The 18,203-nt window shown below is 41.6% G+C and overlaps 2 protein-coding genes across 2 annotated transcripts; both read left to right on the forward strand.

The window, feature by feature from the left end:
- The first annotated feature begins 440 nt into the window (after positions 1 to 440).
- On the forward strand, positions 441 to 3,393 carry LOC118402784 (homeobox protein Nkx-2.5-like). Its single transcript, XM_035801032.2, has 2 exons — positions 441 to 1,152; positions 2,180 to 3,393. The coding sequence occupies exons 1-2, from the start codon at positions 783 to 785 to the stop codon at positions 2,815 to 2,817; spliced, it is 1,008 nt and encodes a 335-aa protein (XP_035656925.1). The 5' UTR covers positions 441 to 782; the 3' UTR covers positions 2,818 to 3,393.
- Positions 3,394 to 8,672: 5,279 nt separating this feature from the next.
- On the forward strand, positions 8,673 to 15,508 carry LOC118402785 (homeobox protein zampogna-like). The gene is made up of 2 exons (XM_035801034.2): positions 8,673 to 9,232; positions 9,791 to 15,508. Exons 1-2 carry the CDS (start codon positions 8,884 to 8,886, stop codon positions 10,312 to 10,314), a joined length of 873 nt encoding a protein of 290 aa, XP_035656927.1. The 5' UTR covers positions 8,673 to 8,883; the 3' UTR covers positions 10,315 to 15,508.
- Positions 15,509 to 18,203: the final 2,695 nt, after the last annotated feature.

The following is an 18,203-nucleotide window of genomic DNA, read 5'->3' on the forward strand; positions in this document are numbered from 1 at the left end:
TGACTCAAATTTCTCTCTCTAGACACACCGACACATTCGTCTTCTATTTGTATAATGAGGACGGCTGCAACTATGTTGAGTTCATTATAGTTTCATACGGTTACTATTCCATTTATACATAATTCAATGTGGACTATATGCAATCCATGATTAAAACCGGTTTCCTGCCTGTCCAGATACTGCATGAAGCGTTTCTGAGGGCTGATACCAGATTCACATTATTCTAGCCTAGATCCTACTTCTTTTTAAATGTCCAATTGAAATAACGCGATGTGTTTATTTCGGCGTAGGGATCCTGTAACATAATAAAACATTTCAATAGTTGCTACTTGATAATCTTCTCTAAACGCTAAATACAGAGAAGAGCTTGCGCCCTCGCGCCATGCAGTCACCCATCCCATTTTATCGTGACGTAACGGAGGAAAGGAGCGTCCGTCTTGGGTCCGCCAACAAAACAGAAACTGGGTCTAACCAAATCCCTCAGCTAGCTAAACACACACAGCAGCCAAGGCAGAGAGCACAGAGTAGAGAGATGAGAGCTGTCACTTCACGAAACAAGCCAGTCCTCCTTCGCATAACTCCACGAATAAAAAGCAAGGCGCAGCAATCATTTAGGCAACTGTAGTTTTTTTTTCTCAGAGACGAATAGACCCCCTTTTGGATCCGTTTACCTTCAATACCGTCTATCCAAACAAACACCTGCTTGAGGAGTTCTTTATGCTCGGATGAGCCACTTCACCAAGGGACTATAATTCCTACTTCATGTGAACGAATCGGAGCCTATGATAATAATGCTTCCTAGCCCTGTTATTTCTGCCTCCACCACGCCGTTCTCAGTCAAGGACATACTAAAGTTGGAGCTTCAGCAGCATGCTCAACAACAGCGGCTTGCCTCACACCTTGGGCCGCACCATGAGCGCTCTCACCTGGGTCCACAGCAGCACCAATACACCCTCCAGTCGCCCCCGTCTTGTATGCTGGCCGGCAGGGACAGGAACAGCCCCAGCCCCGGGCTCTCGGAAGAAGAGGAGAGAATGGCCTACCTGAGTAGTCTGACGGTTCAGGAACGGCTGATGGAGACGGGTCCAGCCGGGGAGATATTCATTTCAGCCGACACCAGTCTGGAGGTTGAGCAAGAGGACATAGACGCCAGTGAGTGGGTGATTCCTGGATTACCAACATAGCCTATCCATTTAACTCTGAAAGAAAGTATTGTATTATATTATATTATTTTAGGTTCAGTAGGATTGCATTAGTCTAGGTTATCAGTCTCATGTATTAAATTCGGTTTCATGATAATTCCCCCACAATGCACCCATAAATATAGACCTGATTCATTCATATTTCTTCTTCCATTTAACTAGACTACCTCAGACTAGACTACTTCAGTTTAACGACGATATCATCTACATACAGGGATCATATGTAAATAAAGGATACATCGTTTTGGAGAAGAAAAAAAACGTTTTTTGACAATTATGCAATCACCAGATATAATACAATCCTAAATGATCAGTTTTATAAAATAATTTAAAGAGCCATGTTTTGTTGTTGTCAGCTACACACTTAGGCTACACAATGGGCTGAAATGACTAGACTAGTCTACCGTATTTGTTATTGAACCAACTTTAACTAGGCCCTAATTTTTTAATGTATTTACTGATAAAATATGTTTGAATATTATCTAATTATTTAATGTATTTACTGATTGAATATGTTTGAATATTACCTAATTATTTAATGTATTTACTGATTGAATATGTTTGAATATTACCTAATTATTTAATGTATTTACTGATTGAATATGTTTGAATATTACCTAATTATTTAATGTATTTAGGCCTACCCTTTATTGAGAGGATTCCATTAAGATAAAAAAAAAATAAACACATAGGACATGACGACATGAAAACAACTATATTTCAAGAACAAACATGGGTATCTGATTTAATTTCCCCTTGTGGTTAATGGATATTCGTGTAATTGATTAGGCAAATAATCCTCACTGCTGGTATCCAATGTCTGAATCAGTGCCTATGGGAATTATAGAAAACACAGGCAAAAACAGCATGTAGCCTACTGCGGACCTCCAGGATTAGAATATCTGTTATGTATAGCACATTTCGATTAATCTGTCAAAGTTAGATGACTAAAATCCCTCTCTCCTCTATTTCTACAGAAGCTTGTGGCGCAATGGAGGTGAGGGCCTGTGAAGAGTCCCCGCAGGCGCACTCAGACTTGGAGAGACTCCCAAAACAGCAGAGGACCCGGCGGAAACCGCGCGTGCTCTTCTCCCAGGCGCAGGTGTTCGAGCTTGAGCGGCGCTTCAAGCAGCAGCGTTACCTATCCGCCCCCGAGAGGGAACACCTGGCGAACACTTTGAAACTGACCTCCACACAGGTCAAAATCTGGTTCCAGAACAGGAGGTATAAGTGTAAACGGCAGCGGCAGGACAAGACCCTAGAAATGGCCGGACACCCTCACCATCTTCCCCCACCTAGGAGAGTGGCAGTCCCGGTGCTGGTGCGGGATGGGAAGCCCTGCCTGGCTGGATCTCAGAACTATAATACATCCTACAGTGTTGGAGCGGCCAGCCCCTATAGTTATAACGGCTATCCGGCTTATTCCTACAATAATCCAGTGTATACTAACACATACTCATGCACGTACTCTAGCCTGCCTACTCTAGCACCCAACTCTACTGCTAACGCTTTTATGAATATGGGTCTGGCGAACCTGGGCGCGTCGCAATCTCAGGCCCAAACACCGCAGGGAACAGCCTGCCAAGGAACTCTGCAGGGCATTCGGGCCTGGTAGCTGAATGTGATGATCTGCTTGTTGATTTATAGTTGATCACGTCGATCACTTGCCTACAGTATTTTTGGGATAAGGGAAAACCTGTCTGTGTCCCATGCAGCAAAATAGAAGGATTTCTCATTGAAAACCGTCATATTGAGACTCGATCACCTTGTACGAATATATTAGTTGTTTCCTCATCAACGCGGCAAAAACATGTTTGGACTATTCCAGAGTCACTGTTGGATATAGATAGATATATACTATGGCAACATTGCAGACGGACTAAAACGCGTGCGCAACCGTGCGTAATATGGCCTTAAAGCTGTTGGGTGCTCGTGAACCAAGGATGTGAATGGCAAACATTGGCAATGGTTATATCTGAGCTATTTACATCTAAAATATGACTTTACCAGTAGCCTACTTGGTCTTTACCAGTGAAAACATTATTCTTCAACAACATAACATAAACTCCTTAAATAAAATACCGAACATGTGTGAGGATTATTTGTTGTTACTTCGAATTGACCATTTGCTGCTGCCTTTTTAGTCACTTATTTGAGATATTCTGCACTTAAACAATGCCCGCTGCGGTTTTTAGAAAATTAGCATATATTGACAAATAAAGTGAAATATTTGGGTATCAAAAATCAGACGAGTTGATAATATTTTCTGAGGGAAAATAAAATTGCCGTATCCTTACACTCACGGTCGCAGTTTCGAAAATAGTTTATAATGCGGCTGATATATACTGTAACTGAAAGAGGGCGTTGGTACAGTTCAGTGTCCTATGTTGCTTTGTTTGTCTATAGGACCGCCAAATTCCATTACCACGAAGGGCATAAACGTTCTCTTGGGAACTTGCTAAGGGAAACACAATACACTTGCAATTGTGTGTGTGCGTGTGCGTGTGTGTGTGGGAGGGAGAAAGAAAGAAAGAAAGAAAGAAAGACAGAAAGAAAGAAAGGAAGAGAAAGAAACCTTGCAAATTCCTTATGACATTTGTTTGTGGCTGGTTTTGAGTTGATAAAGAAATGAATAGCCGCGTTCTTTCAATCTCATTTCTAAAAGGTGTGCTGTGTTTGTAGTAGGCCCACACATACATATGTGCGCACTAATTTCGGATATATGTATACAGTTATTTAAATGCTTTGGTTGACGGTGGTTGAAGGGGTAGGCCTATTTCGTGATATGTTCTTCTTATCGGCTTTGGGTTTTTAGAGGTATTCGAGGAGGAGCGTTTGGTCTCTGGTTTGCTTTAGACAAATTCAGGCCGTCAATTATGCCTATGCTGATTATTTGTAATCTAAAGATACAATTCAACTTTGGAAACATTTAATATTATACGATTAAAGCAAAAATAATTAGGCCTATTTTATTTCCCCCCAAAATGCTAATTATTCTCTACTGAGCATATGTTAAAGTCCTGCCAAAAGATATGGCTCTGCCAGCATACTGATCGCCATTGAAGGCCGTTTTCCAGCCCTCGCTGTGTGAGAGTTGAGGGGAGAGTCAGATAGAGGGGAGAGTCAGATAGAAGAGCAGGCCAGGAAGACAGACAGAAACAGACAAGAGCCAGAACTCAGACATACATAATGGAGAATGGGGAATTTCGGCCAGAGACGGACATTATCCAGACAACGCGCTACAACAGTCTGGTTGCGCATCCACGGAGGGCGTGAGGCCCACACGGATACTGCTTAGTCTGAACTGATCTCGTATTAATAGCCTTGTAATGTTAAAATGCAATTTAAAAAGCGATTTATTATCATTTAGATACGAATATTGTGATGAAGAATAAAAATAATACTTTTTAAATTCAGAATGATAAACTGGAAACTTAAATTTCGTAAATCAGCTATAGGTACACACATAATTTCAAACCATATTCACTCATCAGATTCATGCCGACTGACTTTCCTTTATTCGATGTATCCTGGGTGTAGGCCTAGACCAATTAAAAACACTGATTACATAGACGATTGCCACTTATTCAATTCCTTTTTGTCGTTGAGGAAATGTTGCTGTGTTCTCATGGTAACTTCCACCCAATTTCCAATCTATACAATGGTAAACATGGTCTTCCATTACAGATTCTCAAATAAAGGATGCAGTTCAATGGGAGGAGAGAGTAACAGGGTTTGGGTTTACACACAGAGGAACTCCTATCACTTTGAGGTCTCCATATCACCGCTCATTAGAGATAGTTAACCGTTTTAAACAAACGCCCTGTCTCTCCCTATACACAGAACTGATCCAATACGGGACGCCATTAATGGAGATGGATAGAAACGTAAACAAAGTGTTTGTCTCCAGCGATAGGCGCGAGGCCGCTTCCCCTGGCTACTGCACTGCGTGTAGATGGTAGATGACATACCTGTGTCAGGGTAAGTGGCAGGGAGACCTTAAAGTAAATAGAGTCGGCGACAGGAGGGCGATGCCTGAGGACGCGGTGTGTGTCTGTGTGTGTGCGTGCATGCGTGTGTGGAGAGAGAGTGCCAGAGCGGTGATTGCTATCTACCGCTGCCAAAGATAGCAGCTCATCCACAAGGAGCACGGCGCTCACGGAGTTTCCCAAAACAAAGTCACCCATGGCAACCCTTCAAGAGGGTTACAGAAAACAAAGGCCAAATATAGAATAGAGTATACAGACAGCTACAGGCGGAGGAACTGAAATACTGAAGGCCCACCTCACTCTCTCCGCCTGGTCTACCCGAACAGCAGAAACTGTCGGAGGAGTTAGGGAACCACAGCGATGCGCACCGGATCCCCACAAAGATGGAAAGAGTAGAGGCATAGATAAACATGTCTATGTTTGAAAATTGCATAGGCCTATGTAGGCTATATGTTTGTAATAGGTTTGCCAATGCTTCTGAATTAAATGTGAATCATATAATAGCCTACATAGATCCAGTCATTTCGGATACCATGAACACCTGCAGGTTTACTTTCACAACATGTCCATGACTTCTCCTCCAGACATGTTTTGACACCTCTGGGCTGTGTGTTCTCTGTAGTCAGAGCAGAGAGAGAGAGAAAGACTCTCTGTTTAGTTAGTGGAAGAAAATACAACACAACCAAGGTGCAAGCTCAGTCATCTGTCATCACATCATCTCATCAATGAAACGTAGGCTTGAAGGTTGCACAATATAGACACAGAGAAGTGTGTGCGCGCATGCGGAGGGTGACTGCAAGTTGCTGCCCATCAAGGTAATCTGTTACATTTTTTCAAATGAATACTATTTCAAATGCTATTGATAATTTTTCTAATTGCTTATTCCGGAAAATGACACTTGAGATAGGGCTAATGACAGGACAAAAATATATAGAACTGAAAATGTAAGACAAAAAGTTATTTTAAAAAATCCAAGAAAGGCAGAACAATTATTAAGTCTTATGTAAACAGTCTCCCATACCTATTTAATTTGAGATACTGATTGCAGTATTGTCTTGATTTTATTCAAACTATTTTGTTCTATCGTGAAGACCCGTCAGTTCTGGGTGGAGCCTCTCCTCAAGGCACCGGACTGTATTTGCATACTCTCCCAAACCCAATAGCTGAGCAATTATGCTGAGTGTGGTAATCATTACTACCACAGGGTGACGCTACTTACTCATGAACTAACTAACATGAACAGCTAGTTAAGACTACAGGTGCTAGCTACAGGTGTTTTTAACAATTATTATTCAAATGAAAGTGAGCGGATTACTTCAAGAATGTTTTACATTTACACGTAATGATCCCCTTCGTCTTCTCGTTTCCAAATGCATCAGCCTCTTCGCCATGGTTACCAGAAGAGCTACTGTAAGATGGGTGACCAAGCTCTTTCTGTTGTTGAAATTGTATAGTTTCTAAACGAACAGCAGTCGCTTACAATTAATTCACTTTCACATTTCAAAAAAAGCTAATGCGTAAATGAGGTGTACATTGGTTTCTTCATCCTTTTCTCCACTGGACCAACTAAGATATGTTGTTGTTACAACTCTGAAAACCATCTGCAGACAATAGTGAATTCTTAATACAGTTCCACATCTCAAGTCCTCTCACACACAAACGACTAAGGCCTAAGAAAAGAGAAAACCACGACGGTAATAACCGCTTCACGCATTGTACCCAACATTGATGTATATAGGCGTATTATATTCACCTGACATTTGATCCGTTATGAAGGCCACACAAGTAAACTTATAATATTACTTTGATTGAACAGTTATGTCGCTGAAAGTTTTGAAGCATTTGATACGTGGGACATGTACTGTATAGCTGTAGGACTGTGGGAACATTTGATACGTGGGACATGTACTGTATAGCTGTAGGACTGTGGGAACATTTGATACGTGGGACATGTACTGTATAGCTGTAGGACTGTGGGAACATTTGATACGTGGGACATGTACTGTATAGCTGTAGGACTGTGGGAAAATTTGATACGTGGGACATGTATTGTATAGCTGTAGGACTGTGGGAACATTTGTTACGTGGGACATGTACTGTATAGCTGTAGGACTGTGGGAACATTTGATACGTGGGACATGTACTGTATAGCTGTAGGACTGTGGGAACATTTGATACGTGGGACATGTACTGTATAGCTGTAGGACTGTGGGAACATTTGATACGTGGGACATGTACTGTATAGCTGTAGGACTGTGGGAACATTTGATACGTGGGACATGTACTGTATAGCTGTAGGGCTGTGGGAACATTTGATACGTGGGACATGTACTGTATAGCTGTAGGACTGTGGGAACATTTGATACGTGGGACATGTACTGTATAGCTGTAGGACTGTGGGAACATTTGATACGTGGGACATGTACTGTATAGCTGTAGGGCTGTGGGAACATTTGATACGTGGGACATGTACTGTATAGCTGTAGGACTGTGGGAACATTTGATACGTGGGACATGTACTGTATAGCTGTAGGACTGTGGGAACATTTGATACGTGGGACATGTACTGTATAGCTGTAGGACTGTGGGAACATTTGATACGTGGGACATGTACTGTATAGCTGTAGGACTGTGGGAACATTTTAAGCACCATTTTAGCTTCAAATCCACATCAAGGCAAAAGCACAAGATAGGTGATAAAGACAGTACAAATTCAAATTAGTGTCAGAAAAAAACTCTAAAACCATGATAAAAATGCACAAGGAACCTTCTATGAACGTAACTTTTTGTTATTACTTACAACAAAATGGACAGAGGCTCCCAGTACACATTTGTGGACTAAAATAAGATAAATAAAATACTGTTTTCATGTCACACTCTTTACCAAACAAATTAATGTAGACTAATCTTGAAATGCGTAGGCCCATGGAATTTCTATAGTGAGTATGGATAGCCTAAGAGGCCAGAGGCGGTGAGGCAATAGCGTACGACAGTCTCCACATCAATAGTTATTAATCCTTCAAAACACATTAAAACCAGATAAGAGCCATACAGTACACAAATACAATGTTCTTAGATCTTGCAATAGCCCTTCACATATTGCCCCCAACAAAATCCCCTCACATAACAACAGGCCGTTCCCCTAACTGCCTGAGGGTCACTAAGTTCTCCTCATTCCTAACAACAGTGTCAAACTCAAACAAAAGTGTAAAAAAGGCTGAATTTGTGCTACCTCCATCCATCATAGTCCATAACACTTATACAATCACTACAGGCTTTTGCTCCTGGTCTCCAAATGACGCCCAAGTAGCCAGTTTATCTCTCCGTCATCAATTAAAGTCAAGCGCTTGAGGGATAGACTTTACCCGACAAGGCGGTCCAGGGCGGGGATAATCAGCTCACACAGCCAATCAGCGCAGGCTTCACTGGCAGTAGTGAGAGTTGTAAAGCAGACATGACATATACTGACACATCCGCTGTTGATTAGACCAGAGGCTGTTTCACCGCAATTAAATGACATCAGGAGAAGATCGAGAGAAAAGAGCAGAGGGGACAACCCAATCAATACCTGGAGAGGTTTCATTGTTGAGGGGTTCTGTATCTGCGGGCCGCACTACTTTCGAGAGTGGGTTGAGAGGATATCCTAATAAAACTTGCGTTGTGATAAAAGTTGGTTTTGCGTAAATGTCATCATGGCGCTGGGCCGCCCCTCTTTCTCCATCAACGACATCCTCACCCGGGGACGTGACACACGAGACAACATTCAAATTTCACGGGATCTGACAGATCTATGCGCGTTAAAACTGGCCACCATCAACCGGGATCAGCCAACCGAGAGCAGAGATGGGACATCTAGGGGCCCCGGTTCATCCACGTCGGACTGCAGTGAGGAGCACAAACGGAATGAGATGGAGATGATACACATCCGCCAAGGAAATATTCGTTCCTCTCCCGGTTTGGGCGACATCAGGAACCCCACGTCTGAGGCCGGTAGTGAAGAGTCCACCGGAGAAGAGACGGAATACATGTCATGCAGAAAAGGTACGTCACCGTCTCAGTCTGTTTATAAGATTATTGATATCGACCAGGAATCTAAATGCAATCATGACATAGGTTTGTTGATGGAATGCGATTATGCTGATCAATAGGCTACTGCAGACTATAACGCTTTGTCTCACTAAACCATAGTCATATACAGTGAGCAAACTGTCCTATATCGGCCGACAGTGAACAAAATCAATTCAGCTTTGAACAAACTAAATTCCATATATAGTGAAAAATGTCCGATCTGTTTGGTTATTTCCAGGCCTACATTTGATATGGCTTTCGATTTGTATTATAGGCTGTATATAATAGGAATCATGCTTAATAATCACATGATTACGAGTCAAATTATAACCCTACTTACTGGCTTTGAACTTGTAATGTATTGAGTAATAAACATCAGTGAAAGTAATTGTGGACATGTTTACCAGAAAGACGTAATGTGGAAACAAGCTGTGTTGGAGCGACATAGACTAGCATACGTTGTTGGTGTTTGAAGCATAAAGAGGTCGCCTGTTTGCCAAATAACAACAAGGCATTTTTCCTCCAATACAGACATAAACAACAAACAACTACCCAGTCTGGATCAAGACAAACAGAGGGAGGAAGAGGAGGAGGAGGAGGAGAGGGAAAGTAGTTACAGCACCGTAGGCCAACCCATATCTGGTAACAAGAAGCGCTCCCGTGCGGCCTTCTCCCACGCGCAGATCTACGAGCTAGAGCGCCGGTTTAACGTGCAGCGCTACCTGTCTGGTCCTGAACGGGCGGGCCTGGCGGGCGCCCTGAAGCTCACGGAAACCCAGGTGAAAATCTGGTTCCAGAACCGGAGATATAAGACCAAACGGCGGCAGATGGCGGCCGAACTAGCCTCCCGTAACTACTCTGCACCAGCCACACTAGCTAAGAAAGTTGCGGTGAAGGTCCTGGTTCGAGACGATCAAAGACAGTACAGTGAGGATGACCTGTCCAGTCCGCCAGCTATGCCTCTCTACCCGGCCTACCAATATGGATACTACCCCTACATGTTCTGCTTCCAGCCATGGCTCTCTAGCAATGCACTTTGTGGGGGCATGCATTGACACAATGGCGTAGCCAGGCCTCAAAAACATGACATTCATTAACTTTATGGATTTAGGCCTACTAGAAGAAGACAAAGACACTGGGTCGAGATTTCTACATGCGTTTCTGTGTAAATATTTTTTTTATTCTCTCGTGGAGAGCCTTTTTGATGCTGTAGCCTACACCTGCAAGGACAATCCTATCGACATCCCTCAGACAACATTGAGGATACAGATAAATGAAATACAGGTCCTGAATAACGTAGAAGGCCTAGATAATAATATTGAAATTATTACGCAGGAATGTATAGAATTTGGGAATCCTAGTGGTTAGAGCGTTGGACTAGAAAACCGAAAGGTTGCAAGTTCAAACCCCCGAGCTGACAAGGTACAAATCTGTCGTTCTGCCGCTGAAAAGGCAGTTAAACCCACTGTTCCTAGGCCGTCATTGAAAATAAGAATTTGTTCTTAACTGACTTGCCTAGTTAAATAAAGGTAAAATAAAAAATTAAAATATCCCCATTTAATTTATTTACTCACACAAACACATATAACTCTTATTATAAAACAGGAGGAATGTAGGATTAGGATTATGAAACAATATAGGCTAATATCAAGTGCTAAAATCGAAATGAAAACCAATTTACATTTCTAAAATGTTAATACACTTTTGACAGTATTTTCGATCTAAGCCTTGAACTTTAAAATAACTTTTCACATTCGGATACATGCAGTAGATTCGTTATAACAAATATCTTGGTAAACTAAAGTTGTTTTTCTCCGATTCAAGCCAACAGCCATCTTCATTATCATATTCGAATCAGCAAAAAAACATGGATATCGAGATATTATATTCGTGCTTGTTAAACATTGAACCCACAAGGACAGAAATCTGTAGCCCTCAACAAGATGATCCAAACGACTTTGCACCGATGAGGACGTGATGAGTGTGAATATGGCTGTTAATATTATGGTCGCGAAGCCTGAATGAAGCCTACAAGTTAAAGTAACTACATCTAACAACAGACAATCTAAAAATGCTGGGTTTGAAAATAATCAACTTTTATAATTGAATATGAGGCTTAGAATGTAAAGGTAATTTATTATGAACTATCTAATTAGGCAAGTTTATATTTTATTAATTTAAATTCCAGAAGATTTCACGTTTTCAAAATGTTGAGCCAAAATAATTCATGTAAATACGGTACCTGCTGCTTACACTGCCCCGATTTGTTTTGTGGTTCAAGTGTGCAAATATGGCTTCTACCTTCTCCAAGGGATTTTCCAAACAGATCTCTGATAGTATTGACATTATGGACCATAAATAGTGACCGTGGTTGAATGGTAAATCAATGTCATATTAATATACTGATACATTTCCCTATTCACTCATTGATAATACAGATACAACCAATCGTAATAAAATCATAATTGTTGATCATTTAGATACATATTCAAATGTACAATTTGAGTAGCAAAAATGCAAACCACCCTAAACATAGGCTACATTTACTAACTTTAATCCTGACCTAATACACCTTGATAAAAAAAGTTACATAAAAAAACGTGTAAATGTTCAGGAATTTAAAACGTGAACTTTACACGAAAGGCAAAACGTGTTAAGCACACATGTTTACATTTTACGTTTTAGTCATTTATCAGACGCTCTTATCCAGAGCCAATCACAATACAACACGTGTTGTATGCGGCGCATGTGACAAATACATTTAGATTTGATTTTATGCTAGTTCTGCAGCTGCATGAGTCTGAGAGGTCAAATAAAATAACAACAAGTAAAATAGCCCCCTGTGATTTCTGGTCACAAGTTCACTAATGGCTGAAAAATCACAACAGTAATCTTAAAATAACACAACAAATAGCATAGTTGGAGAATTTGGAAAGCCACAGTCAATCAACAATATAATAATACTTTTAGTACTTTTAGTCATCTTTAACTTGCAATCTGTAGATTCCATGCGATTAGACAGGTTCTGAATTTATTTGAAACATCACAGCACAGTTGAAAAATATATGTCACATGGAAATCATGAGTGGGCAGTCTACAGACAGGAGAGGGGGATGGTCTAAGAGTAGTTGAGGGGTGGATTTAAAAGGTGATGTTCTATAATAGTTTTGACTGAAAATCACCATGTACAGTGAATTCAAGTATTCAGACCCCTTGACTTATTCCACATTTTGTTACATTACAGCCTTACAAAAAAAAACAGTCTCTCATCAATCTACACACAATACACCAAAATGACAAAACAAAAACAGGTTTTTAGATTTTTTTTTTCAAATGTATAAAATAAAAAAAACAGACTCCTGCGTTTTCTTGGCTGTGTGCTTAGGGCCGTTCTCCCGTTGGAAGGTGAACCTTCACCCCAGTCTGAGGTCCTGAGCGCTCTGGAGCAGGTTTTCATCAAGGATCTCTCTGTACTTTGCTCTGTTCATCTTTCCCTGGATCCTGACTAGTCTCCAGTCCCTGCCAATGAAATCATTCCCACAGTATGATACCCCATAATGACAAAGCAAAAAGAGGGTTTCAGACATTTTTGCAAATGTATTAAAAATGAAAAACAGAAATACCTTTTTTACATAAGTATTCAGACCCTTTGCTATGAGACTTGAAATTGAGCTCAGGTGCATCCTGTTTCCATTGATCATCCTTGAGATGTTTCTACAACTTGGTAAATTAAATTGAGTAGGCATGACTTGGAAAGGCACACACACTGTCTATACAAAGTCCCACAGTTGACAGTGCATGTCAGAGCAAAAACCAAGACATGGGGTCGAAGGAATTGTCCGTAGAGCTTTGAGACCGGATTATGTCAAGGCACAGATCTGGGGAAGGGTACCAAAAAATGTCTGCAGCATTGAAGGCCCCCAAGAACACAGTGGCCTCCATCATTCTTAAATGCAAGATGTTTGGAACCACCAAGACTTTTCCTACAGCAAGCCGGCCCGGGCCAAACTGAGCAATCGGGGGAGAAGGGTCTTGGTCAGCGAGGTGACCAAGAACCACATGGTCACTCTGACAGAGCTCTAAGGTTCCTATGGGTAGAATGGAGAACCTTCCAGAAAGAAAACCATCTCTGCATCACTCTACCAATCAGGCCTTTATGGTAGAGTGGCCAGATGGAAGCAACTTCTCAGTAAATGGCACATGACAGCCCACTTGGAGTTTGCCAAAAGGCACCTAAAAACTCTCAGACCATGAGAAACAAGATTCTCTGGTCTGATGAAACCAAGATTGAACTCTTTGGCCTGAATGTCAATCATTGTGTCTGGTAGAAACCTGGCACCATCCCTACGGTGAAGCATAGTGGTGGCAGCATCATACGGTGGGGATGCTTTTCAGCGACAGGGACTGGGAGACTAGTTAGGATCGAGGCAAAGATTAACGGAGCAAAGGACAGAGAGGTCCTTGATAAAAATCTGCTCCATAGCGCTCAGGACCTCAGATCTGGGCTAAGGTTTACCTTCCAACAGGACAATGACCCTAATCACACAGCCAAGACAATGTAGGAGTGGCTTTGGGACAAGTCTCTGAATGTCCTTGAGTGACCCCGCCCGCCAGAGGCTGGACTTGAACCCAATCAAACATTTCTGTAGAGACCTGAAAATATCTGTGCAGCGACGCTCCCCATCAAACCTGACAGAGCTTGAGGTCTGCAGAGAAGAATAAGAGAATCTCCCCAAATAAAGGTGTGCCAAGCTTTTAGCATTACAGACTCATGGCTGTAATCACTGCCAAAAGTACTGAGTAAAGGGTCTGAATACTTATGTAAATGTAATATTTCAGCTTTTATTTGTATTACATTTGCAAAAATGTCTAAAAACCTGTTTTTGCTTTGTCATTATGGGGTATTGTGTGTTTGATGAAGAATTTGTTTTTAATGAATTTTAAAATAACGTAATAAAATGTGGAAAAGGTCAAGGGGTCTGAATACTTTCCGAAGGCACTGTATAATAATACATAAATAGTTAAAATAAAATAACAAAGATCCCTCTACCCAAAAGCAAAAACTTAATTGAATTGTCATGCTAATTTTGGGTGTGTAGTCATATAGAGTGCTGTTCAATTTGACAAACACCATCCCATACCATTAATCCTTCAATTCTATGGTTATGAATGTGTTTACTGCTGTTGTGAATCCCCTGCTCTGGCCCAGATGCATGAGTCAGATGGAGCAAGTTGATGTTGCACCATACAGCCTCTCTCCTCAGGACAGAACCACATTTATCATCATGCTATGCTGAAAAGACTGTGCAGACTAAACCCTCACCTCACTGTAAAATACCCTGCCTAGGAGTTAGCTGCTGCAGTTTAACCAAATATAAATATCTATGTTGGATGGAGTTAAGTGGCAATGGAATATCTGGTGGGGGAGACAAAATGGAATGAGGAATGCTGAAAGCATTAGGCCAATTCAAAATGGGAACTTTGTAAAGCATGTACACACACACACACACACACACACACACACACACACACACACACACACACACACACACACACACACACACACACACACACACACACACACACACACACACACACACACACACACACACACACACACACACACACACACACACACACACACACACACACACACACACACACACACACACACACACACACACACATGTATTTTGTGTTGTAGATATGTGGTAGTAGAGTAGTGGTCTGAGGGTATATACTTAATGTGCTGAGAAATATCTTGTGAAATGTATTGTAGTGTTTTTATAATTGTATAGAACTGCCTTAAGTTTATTGGAACCCAGGAAGTTTAGCTGCTTCCTTGGCAGCAGCTAATGGGGATCCTTAATAAAATATATATATATATATATACAAACTCTACATAGGGTTTTGTATCACTCTCATAACATAAATGATGAGTGCATGGGGCTGTAGGCTAAATGATTGCGTTTTCAATGCAGATTTAGAGGTTTGCATTAAAAAGCCCGAAACAAACACAGATTTCCTGCGTTGGCAGCTATCCAGTTTAGTCAGGTTTTAGAGTGCTTCTCACACCTCATGCTATGTCTGCTACTTGAGTAGAACACGATTCACTTCCCTCGTAGCTGATGTGTGGTGAAAAATGGGGCACAAAATGGCTGCCGTGGCATCACTTAGTTAGGTGCTATATCAGTACTATTTCACACGTTTTTTTCTCCCTAACCACATAAATAAAGTATTCATCATTAATTGAAGTATTCCAATGCATTGTCATAGTGGTAGTATTGCAGCTGTAGTGAAAGACTCCAACACCCTGTCTGGCTTCCTACACGTTACACACCACCTAGGCCTCCAACCTGTTTGTCAGACAGAGTTTCTCCTTGGGCATGACTGACAGCTGCCCAAGCTTCATTCATCTCTCTCAGATCAGACTAATCACTCTAAGCTATCGCACGTGGCTGGCATTGCACACACATGGTTCTCGGAAAAAGAGACAACACAACTCCTTGTGACTGACGAACCATGACTAACGAGCCCATCCATCATTATTATCTACTGACATTTACAGGGAGGTTACATTCATGTGACTAGTAACATGGGTGACTAGAGTTATCATTATAGAATTGACAACATCCTTGTCAACTTGAAATGTTAAAGACAAAGATCATATCTCTGGGTAGCTATATTTATGTGGCTATAACACATTGAATACAAGAGCTTGTCAGTTAAATGACATGTATTATTATATATTATTATAATATTATTATTATTGTAGGGTCCCTATAAGCATAGTGTAAAATATACAAGATGTCTGGACCACTATGGCACAGGAGAGTACTTGCTTTTTGGTTGATCTCCGGTCTTGGAGACCTAATGGGTGTGCAGGTTTTGGTTCCAGCCAGCACTAACATACCTGATCCTGGTCATGGTCCCAACTCCCAACTGAAGACCATGATTAAGGGATTGTTGAGGTGTGTTAGTGCTATTCGGACCTTGGAACAAAAGGCTGCACATGTACTAGCTGTCCAGGACTGAAGTTAGAGACCAGTGGTCTAGACCCTACAGCTCCATTTGGTGCTGGACAGGTGAGAGAAGACCTGGGACAGCAATCTAACTTTGTGTTTATGTATAAATATACACTACATGACCAAAAATATGTGGACACCTGCTCATCAAACATATAATTCCAAAATCATGGGCATTAATATGAAGTTTGTCCCCCCTTAGCTGCTATAACAGCCTCCACTCTTCTGTGAAGGCTTTCCACTAGATGTTGGAACATTGCTGTGGGGACTTGATTCCATTCAGCCACAGGAGTATTAGTGAGGTTGGGCACGGATGTTGGGTGATTAGGCCTGGCTCGCAGTCGGCGTTCCAATTCATCCCAAAGCTGTTTGATGGAGTTGAGGTCAGGGCTCTGTGCAGGCCAGTGAAGTTCTTCCACACCGATCTCGACAAACCATTTCTGTATGGACCTCGCTTTGTGCACAGGCGCATTGTCATGCTGAAACTCTAGCCACAAAGTTGGAAGCACGGAATCGTATAGAATGTCATTGTATGCTGTAGCATAAAGATTTCCCTTTACTGGAACTAAGGGGCATAGCCCGAAACACTAAAAACAGCACCAGACCATTATTCATCCTCCTCCAAACTTTACAGTTGGCACTATGCATTCAGGCAGGTAGCGTTCTCCTGGCATCCGCCAAACCCAGATGGCGAAGTGTGATTCATCACTCCAGGGAACGTGTTACGCGCTATGCGTTTCAGCACTCGGTAGTACGGTTCTGTGAGCCTATTGTGGTCTACCACTTCGCGGCTGAGCCTTTGTTGCTCCTAGACATTTTCACTTGACAATAGCAGCACTTACAGTTGACCGGGGCAGCTCTAGTAGGGCTGGCCCGGTCAACTTACTTGTTGGAAAGGTGGCATCCTATGACGGTGCCACATTGAAAGTCACTGAGCTCTTCAGTAAGGGCATTATACTGCCAATGTTTGTCTATGAAGATTGCATGGCCGTGTGCTCGACTTTATACACCTGCCAGCAACAGGTGTGGGTGTAATAGCCAAATCCACTAATTTGAAGGAGTGTCCACATACTTTTGTATATATAGTGTATAATTCACAAGTTTGTAAACATTTAGTCTGAGAGAGAAAGCAAAGCATCAGCTTCACGCTTCCCAGCTGTTTGACTTGAAGAGGCTCATAAAACAGAGGTAGGGGGAGAAAAAGAGGGTAGGGGAGACGAGGGGAGGGGCGGAGACAGACAGACAGACAAAAAGACAGACAGACTAGGGATCAAATCAAATAAAATGTTATCCGTCACATGCTTCATAAACAACAGGTGTAGACTAACAGGGAAATGCTTCATAAACAACAGGTGTAGACTAACAGGGAAATGCTTCATAAACAACAGGTGTAGACTAACAGGGAAATGCTTCATAAACAACAGGTGTAGACTAACAGGGAAATGCTTCATAAACAACAGGTGTAGACTAACAGGGAAATGCTTTATAAACAACAGGTGTAGACTAACAGGGAAATGCTTCATAAACAACAGGTGTAGACTAACAGGGAAATGCTTCATAAACAACAGGTGTAGACTAACAGGGAAATGCTTCATAAACAACAGGTGTAGACTAACAGGGAAATGCTTCATAAACAACAGGTGTAGACTAACAGGGAAACTCATTGGCCCTTCACAACAATGGGGAGAGAAAAAAGAGAGAAGAAAAAAAATAGAAGAAAAATAAGAGGAATGAGTAACGATAACTTAGCTATATACACGGGGTACAAGTACCAAGTTCATGCGGGGGTACAAGGTCATTGAAGTAGATATGTACATACAGTATACAGTGAATTCAGAAAGTGTTCAGGACCCTTAGCTTTTTCCACATTTTATTATGTTAATGCCTTAATTTAAAATGGATTAAATAGTTTCCCCCCC

Source organism: Oncorhynchus keta, chromosome 24, assembly GCF_023373465.1.
Source record: "Oncorhynchus keta strain PuntledgeMale-10-30-2019 chromosome 24, Oket_V2, whole genome shotgun sequence".
Classification (NCBI taxonomy): domain Eukaryota; kingdom Metazoa; phylum Chordata; class Actinopteri; order Salmoniformes; family Salmonidae; genus Oncorhynchus; species Oncorhynchus keta.